Source organism: Solea solea, chromosome 6 (assembly GCF_958295425.1).
Source record: "Solea solea chromosome 6, fSolSol10.1, whole genome shotgun sequence".
NCBI lineage: Eukaryota > Metazoa > Chordata > Actinopteri > Pleuronectiformes > Soleidae > Solea > Solea solea.
In genome coordinates, this window is record NC_081139.1 from 22,388,843 (window position 1) to 22,397,390 (window position 8,548).

General features: G+C 38.5%; 1 protein-coding gene across 1 annotated transcript; it reads right to left on the reverse strand.

Moving 5' to 3' along the window:
* Positions 1–205: 205 nt before the first annotated feature.
* LOC131460921 (translocon-associated protein subunit alpha-like) lies at positions 206–7,562 on the reverse strand. The gene is made up of 9 exons (XM_058631829.1): positions 7,406–7,562; positions 5,092–5,210; positions 4,055–4,148; positions 3,831–3,958; positions 3,046–3,180; positions 2,776–2,852; positions 1,911–1,989; positions 1,114–1,207; positions 206–1,006 (listed from the first exon to the last, which is right to left on the reverse strand). The coding sequence occupies exons 1-9, from the start codon at positions 7,473–7,475 to the stop codon at positions 942–944; spliced, it is 861 nt and encodes a 286-aa protein (XP_058487812.1). The 5' UTR covers positions 7,476–7,562; the 3' UTR covers positions 206–941.
* Between the last annotated feature and the right edge of the window lie 986 nt (positions 7,563–8,548).

An 8,548-nucleotide genomic window follows, 5' to 3' on the forward strand; every position in this document is an offset into this window, starting at 1 on the left:
ATATTGTACATATTGACATTTTACATAAGAGTGCATATGTTTACTTATCTTTACGTTTATTCTTGTTCGGTTTCTTTTTGAAATTTCAAGAATTTCCCCTCTAGGATCAATAAAGTATTCTGATTCGGATTCTAAATCAAGGGTTTGATATCTGAAATCGGACATGAATCACGCAATACTAATACAAGAGGCACAACTGTGACAACAAGTTTGTTCATGGTTTTTATTTTTTCATCAAAAATAATGTCACGCAACCTGAGAGACTGCTCCATTATTATTATTATTATTATTATAATGATCATCATGAGTGTGAAACGCTCTGCTGAGCCTCACTGTTCTAACACTGTTAGTTATAACGCCGTACGTTGTACTTGCAGCTGCCGTTGACCCCAGAGAACATAAATGACACATGAAACTCAAAGGTTTTACAAACCTGGGGAGGGTTTAACGGTGGGAAACCTTTGAATCACTTGTATCTATTTTCACTTTTGTTTGCAGGGGGCGTCACAGTCACAGTACACATCATTTGATTCAACTATGGATGTTTTTAACTTTCCCTTTTTGTTTTTTGTGCCACATCCCTTTTTTTATTGTTCCACCACTTTAATGACTCATTGGTTTCACATACATACACATGCTTGCACACACACACACACACACACACACACACACACACATTTAAAAATGAATTGCAGATCAGTCCAGTTAGTGTCTAAACAGCCACACTGAGCAGAGCTGTGGAGTCTGGGGTGTTTTCTGCTCGTGATGCAGCAGGGAAATCAAACTGAGAGGCCGGCATCTATAAAACATCTTAATCTGACTGGTCGGGGCTGAATTTTTCTTTCCAGAAATCCATTATGAATGGGAATCTGGTTACTGTGGTGAGGAAATGAATTGATGGCCTGATGGACAGTATGACGACGAATGGAAAATGGACAGTTTTATTGATCCGTTCCAGCTGCTCTCTTGGTTCGTTTCCTTGGAGATGTTTTCGGCGAGGCCTTGTCTGTGAGACAGGATGCAAAGATCATTTGTTATCTTTCACTTTCACGGAGAGTAACAGGGACACAAGGTTTTTTTTAGTCGTGACAGTTGGGATTAAACTGAACATACTCATGACATTGAGAGTCTCCTGAGGAATCCAGCTGATGTCCACATCATTGATGCCACCTGTGCCCTTCTCTATTTTCACAGAGATTCTCTTTTTCTGCAAGAAGACAAGAAGACAGCCACACATGCTTTTAATACCTTTGATGCTCAATTACTTGCATAACATACATAATTAAAGTTTTTTTTCCCCTTTTTTTTATGTATGACACACCATCAACACTGCCTCTGTGGTTAGGGTTTTTGTGCTCACTTTGGCTGCCACCAAAGACGGAGGGAAGATCAGACTGCAGCCACTTAACAACCCCCTAAAGACTGATCTTAAGATGATGTTTGCTGCTTTGCGATAGCCTTTTTTGCTGGAAACTGAAGTTTATTAACTGCTCCTCTCCACATCCCAAGGTCCACTGAGAAAATCAAGGATTTTACAAAACGGCACACAGGAGTTGTTGTGGATTTAACTAAGTGTTACAATCAGACCCAGTGAGGCAGCAGGAGACCAGCAGCTCCAGCGTTTCCAGTTAGAAAAGGTTGTCTAATGGTGAGATATGCAGTGACTATTATTCTTAAGCTATTGCAAAGATATTTGTAAGTGAGCCCTTTGAAATCAGTTTTTCTTTGTGTCCCTGCTGGCACACTTTCAGTGAACAAGTGTGTATTAACAAAGGACAAGATGCTGAGTATGTGTTGATACCTAATAGAAGCCATTTAACCATCACAATGACTCTGAAGCTGTTAAATTAGGGTAGAATTCCTGCCTAGTTGTGCTTTAATGTAAGTGTTTATTGAAGACAAGCACGTACCGTCCTCGACTCCAGGACCTGGTACATTGCAAAGACCATCAGAGCCACCAGTCCAACCAGGAACACGTACATGAACATCCTGCAAATACAAGCACATTGTTTCTGTTACTGCAGTTCCTAGTTCATAGCACATTCATCATCAGCGATTTGCTCAAAAGGTCAGTTAAGATCTTAAGTGAGACCTTAATGCATGACCTTAATTTGCAGCCATTAAGTTTGAAGTGTGTTTTGTCTCGTGCCATTTATTTCAGTTTTTATAACTTCTTAATGTGGTATGCAAACAGCTCAATCAAATGTCAGCCTTCAGTCACAACTTGTAGTGCATTTGCTGGTGCGAACTCTTACCACGAAAACTTGTCTAAAACAATTAGCTACTGAGTTCATAGATGAAGGCGGAAAGTGGTTTCTCTCACGTTGGCTGGTTGCAGTTCTGAAATCTCACACCAGCAGCACACTAATTGCTTTTGTGCCATTTTCACACCTCATTTTTTACACGTCCTTACATGTGCTGGGACAGCACGTGTTATGAAGTTATTAAGGGCCTCGAGAGACGAGGGGGAACACATTATTTACACAGCAGCATTATTGTCCATCAGTATGGTGGCCTGGAAGTGCAAACTACAACTACAAAACATGAAACTTTTGATCTTATTTTTTTTGAAAGCCAGATTGAAAGGAAGTGGTGCTATATAAGATAGTTTGATGGTCTGTTGTGTATGAAGAATTTTGCTGTAGTTTTTTGTTTTGTTTTTAGCTTTTGTACATTCGTTTCAAATGTATTTTCTTTGTCCTGAATGTAAATTTGTCGAAAATTAACACTTAATTATCACACTTTGTAGTTAAGATTTAGTATTTGTTGCCTTACGTTTCTCCGTCCAGACCCTCTTCTTTCTCAATGATAGTGACAGTCTGGTTGTAGATGGCAGTCTGGAACCCGTTACCCTGAAGAAAAATCAAAAATAAGTAAATAAAATAAGTAAGTAAGCCAGACTAAAACATCTCAGTAATGAAAAATATGGTTTTCCTGATAATAGTCGATTCAAGCTGGTGGAGGGCTTTTGTCTGACTCCATAAAATATGAGCAACAACCACCAGAAACATTTTGAACAAATACTGTTATCATTCTTGTTTTTACCTCGGGGTCAAGATAGTTGAGGAGGATAACGAGACCAAAAGGACGACCGGCCATGGGCTGAGCGGGGATGAAAGAATACTCAAAGGAAGCCTGAGCCTGAGGCTGCACCACAGTGTTCAGAGGCAAAGCTGTGAACTGAAAACGCAAACACAAAACCCATTACAAAAACCCATGCAAAACCGCTATAATAATATGTGGTATACTGTAAGTTTTGGGTAATCTCTTTCAGTAATATTTACAAATACATGCATTAAAATACAAATGTCATGGACTTGATTTCTCTCAAAACAAACCACTGAGTTATATTTTTCCTTTAAGGGATAGGTCAGAAGGCTCATCTTATAATCGGATCAAATATATTGTATACAATATACAACTTCATATCATTTCTCTTAAAATGAAAATAATAATCTCTGTTCTTTGGACATCCTGCAATTTTTTTCTCCCTTAAATTACAACTGAATTGGGAAAGAGAGCTTTTAGGTTTCTGACAACTGATACTTGAATTGTTTGAAATAAACTGATTTTCAGCTTCAAAACCTAGTAACACTGAATGAGTTTAGAACGCTGGTAAAACCTTTAAAAACCAGGTTGTCTGTGTGCAAGTGTTCTTAAAGTTGTTTATCTGTAACTGTGCTGCAACTACCTGCTTGTAAAAGACATACGTGATCTCACTGGGACTAACCTGGCTAAAGAAATACAATAAACATACGTGTCAAACTCAAGATTGAGTCAATTGATGCAGAGACATTTGCTGGTGGTTTACTGTCACATATTAAACTTACATTCTGAATGTAGAACTGGAAGTCTTGGGGGTAACGGAAGGAAGCCTCCAGCGACTGAACAGTGAAATCCTGACTCCCCTTGTTGGAGAAACCCACCAGGAACCTCACAATCTCATTGGCAGGAAACTCTAAATGTATAATGAATACAATGAAATATTAAGCACAGCCACAACATCAACGACATTCTGCTGTGAGCTCGAGTAATGAGAGAGACGTGCACCAACCTTCTCCTGTGGTGAAGAGGATGGTTGTTTCGGCATCAGGGTGAGAAGTCACCAGTTTATCAGCAGCTTCATCTGTCTCGTCTTCGTCTCCCTCCTGAAGATGAGCATGACAACAATAATAATAAGAAGAATACATTTTATTACCTAATTATTATTTAGCACCTAAATAAACAACCAAACAGTATAGAACACAAAAAAAAAATACTACGAATGCAAAAGGAATGTAGATAAAGAAGAACCGGAACTTATTGTATATGTGTTATTGTATATGCCTGTCTGAAGAGGTGGTTTTTGAGCTGCGATTTGAAGGTGGCAAAATAATTTGAGTTTTTGAGGCGTGGGGCCAAGCGGCTGAAGGCTCTCGACTCTATCGTGGTCAAATGAGCGGGTTGGAGGATGAGCTGGATGGAAGAAGAAGACTTAAGAGTACGGGTGGGTTTGTTGATATGGAGAAGGTTGGCGAGGTACTGAGGGTTGTTGATGTCGTTGACAGATGGAGGGGGTTCTGTTAATGATGTGGACAGCAGAGTTTTGGACCATTTGCAGTTTATGGATGGACAGAAGGGAGTTGCAATAGTAGTAGAGAGTGAACCAGTATAGCAGCACTGTTTGGTGAGGGATGAGAGATGTTGCACAGGTGGAAATATTCTGGAAGAGTGACATTAGTGCTGTCAAGGATGACACCCAGACTTTTAACCTGGGTGAAACTGAGCTATCAGTGAGAATGGAGAAGCTGTTGATCTATGAAGGGTTGGATTTGGCACCAATGAGAAGAAGTTTGGTTTTGTCGCTGTTAAGTTTAAGGAAGTTGATGGAGAGCCAGGATTTAATTTCCTGTAGAGAGTCAGAGGAGGCGGATGGGAGGGTGGAAGTAGCGTTATCCACCTTCATGTAAAAACCTATGTTTAGTCACACTGATACTCAATCATGCCTTTCGCCCTATGACAGCTGAGATTGGTGCCAGCAATCCCCCGTGACCCTCATGTGGAGGATAAAGCGGTAGAAGATGAGTGAGATCCTCAATCACAGGTACACACCGAGGTTTGCATCTGATCTTCCTCAACAAGAACCTCTTCATCATCTTCCTCCTCGTCTACAGCAGCGTCAGCATCCTCAGCGATGTCCTCAGAAGAGTCTGGCTCTGCGGAGGCGTGGCCTGTGTGGATCAGAAGACAGTGATGTCATATAAGACACAAGAGCAGCAGGTACTGATTGTACAGCTGTCCTATTATAATATCAGTTTGCAGATGCCAGTACTGTGTTTAGCTTGTCCAATTCATTATTGTGGCACAGAATAATAATTTCTCAGGGTGCACTGCATAACATTCACCCGTTATCTGAGTCTGGTGTTTGCTTCTAGTGTCTAGAGGTTTTTATTTTTATTGTTAAACAAGAACAACATCTATCGGGCAGATGATCTACTGTGGCGAGAAGAACAATATTTATTACAAGTAAATGTCTCACTAATGTTTAGTTATATTCACTGACATAGTGTCACATTTGTGTCCTGGAGGAACAGCTTAACAACCGGACACCAAATAAAAAAGACTGTGTGTTCATTGTTGGAAACGTTGGCAAAATGTGAGTCAGTCCAATTTTTTTGTTATTTTTAATGATGACTAGACTATATGATATGATATATGATAGACTAAATATTTAAATAAATGGATGTTGTGATCATCACAAACATCTTCTGGTATCTTGTATTTACTGAAGATTTTCATAAAGTATTGTAAACTAATTTAGTAATGCTGACAGACACCGACAAGGCACTTATGTATTATTTTTTACCCACAAAGTACTTTTTCACCGTTTAATTTTGGTCATCAATCAATGACGTCATCTGCTTTACCGGTCTCTGCTAAAGCATACAGAACATTAAAATGTGGAAGAAAATACTTAGTATTGCTACTTAGCCTGTTTGTTTTCCTTTGTCTTTTCATAGTATTATGTTTATTTGTCACAAATGGATCAATATTACTCACCGCATTCCTTATTTGTAATATTATCAGGGTGAGTACAACTAAGGACCTCTGACCTTTACTCCAGGCAGGTCTTGAGGAAGGTCCAGGTCATACTGAACTGTCCTAATCCCCCCCTGCAGGGGAGAGTTTGAGCTTGTACCCCCAGGTCATGGATACAGATAGATAGAGTTCTTGCTCAGAGGACATAAAGATAGTCTTGTTTGTCTCCACAACAATTAGTAGTATTTAATTACTGTATTCTCATGACTTTGCTACTAATCTGGCTTCTTTTTATGAATTTACCCCTTTAGATGCTTTTAACATTTACTCTTTCACAAGATTTGAATTCTTGAATTTGCACACATTTTACTGTCATTGTTGCAATTTCTGTATCGTATTGTGTTAAATGTGCCATCTTTTATGAAGCTATGTCTTTGCCTGGCTGTCAATAAATTCCCCGTGGTGGGATAACACAGTTCGATGATGACAAATCTCAGTGGAAATGTGTGAAAATGGATGTTAACCACTCTTTTGTACATTTGTGATTGGCGATCAAGACCCTAGATTAGTTTAAAGAGAACCACTGAAGATCCATCTTTTCTCACTGGATTTCAGTTCCGGTTGAGCAAACACATTTGTTTTTATTGTGCCTTCCTACATAGGACTGTGGGTACTGTTTGTAAAGTGTTTTTTATCATTTTGAAATAAAAAAAAATACAGTATTTTATTTTGAAACATGTTGTGGGTGCTGAATTTTGATACATGTATTAGTTATAATTTTAAAAGTACATTTTGATGTATTTTTGCCCACGTGTGCATATATTTTTTTATACATTGTTCTCAAGTTATTTACTAGATTGTTTGCCATAAAGAGGTCACTTCACTTCAATATGAGCAACATCAGGACAATAAAGGAAACCACCATATGATGCGTGTAAGACGGGAAAGCCTTGTTGTCATCTTATCTATGGTGACGTGTCCCAGCAAGAGGACGCAGTTAACTGTACGTTAAGCAAACTCAAACACACACTAGTCCTCATGCTTTAATCAAAGACATGAAAATCAATCACTTCTGCTGCTCACAGAGTTGAGTTAATCATCGCAAGATATTCGTCCAAACTTGACCTGGTTCATTTTCATTCGTGTCAAGACGATGAGCAACAACTCCGCGGGTGAATATACATATAAATATAGATAAACTGTCCATACATCCACTATAATAAAGCGCTGGTGTATATATATAAAGCTGCCTGTGTGTGGCTGTGGGAAAATGTAGTGCCACGTCAATACGTTTCATACTTTCATTCAACTTTTCTGTCTCGTACCAGAGTGACGCGACAGATTTTAGCACGAAAAGAGAGATAAAAGAAACAAAAACAGGACTCACCAATGGAGATCAATCCGCAGGGAAAGGCCAGAAGAAAGACCAACAGCAATTTTGATCCGAGGTTGAACATTTTTCTGGAATTGCAGACAGACGTTAGTTACACATCAGCGTTCAGCAGAGAAGAGGACAGCGGCGAGGAGAGGGAGGGGCAAGAGGAGGCGCGAGCCGCCTTCTCGAGCACTGTCTGTTAGTGTAGGCGGGGCTTCCGCCACTTAAAGCTCCAGTGGTGCAGTGCGTTTCCGTGTACATGCGTGGCAATGAGCTGCTCCTGGAACAAGCTAACGTACGAACACAACACGTTTAAAAAAAATGTTTCTCTGAAGGTAAGTTAGTTTTACAAATCAAAAAGTAACGTATAGAGAACGTTCCCTTAGGGTCATGCAGAAGCCCAGTCTTGTATAAAGTACCTAAAAGATATACTTGAGCAGAAGTACAATCATCTTAAACACCAGAAAATGTCTTTGGTAGAAGTTGAAGTCACTTTTTATAATATTTCTGTAAAAGTCATAAAGTATATGGCATATACTTTACTTGTTGCAGCGTGTGAATGGGTAAATGGCAACACTGTAGCTCATCAAGACAGCTGTATATAAACACAGACCATTATCAACTCTTCTTCTACTGATTTTATTTGGTAGTAACAAGTAACAATGATTGTTAAAGGAACTGTAGTGGAGTAAAAGTATGAGTTGTTCCAAATTCAAATAATGATGTCCACACAAAGTTAAACTCCCATTAAATGTCAAGTACTTTTAAAACTCCATGTCGAGCTGAAACCTATGTCTATTTCTTGTGTTCATCTTGCTGTCCTGGTGTTTGCCAAACAAATACAGTATTCTACTCAGATGTATAAATGTAGACAAAATATTACTGTAATCTACCACAGTGAGTTGGACTGAACCAAAGCTTTGTTTTTGTTTTGTCTGTTTTTGTCATCTTTCCATATAAAGACAAATACATATATATATATATGTGTATATACATATATACACATATATATGTATATACTGTGTATATATATATATATATATATATATATATATATACACATATATATGTATATATATATATATATATATATATATATATATATATATATATGTTGGCTGACATAGAGACTAATATCCGTCATACATGTACAAC

Excerpts from the sequence above, each read along its gene's own strand:
- LOC131460921 (XM_058631829.1), bottom strand. The coding sequence starts at position 7,475 with ATGTTCAACCTCGGATCAAAATTGCTGTTGGTCTTTCTTCTGGCCTTT. Across the intron at positions 2,853-3,045 it reads TCAACTATCTTGACCCCGAG|GGTAACGGGTTCCAGACTGC; the intron begins GTAAAAACAAGA and ends ATTTTTCTTCAG. Across the intron at positions 1,007-1,113 it reads GGAGACTCTCAATGTCATGA|ACAAGGCCTCGCCGAAAACA; the intron begins GTATGTTCAGTT and ends CCTGTCTCACAG.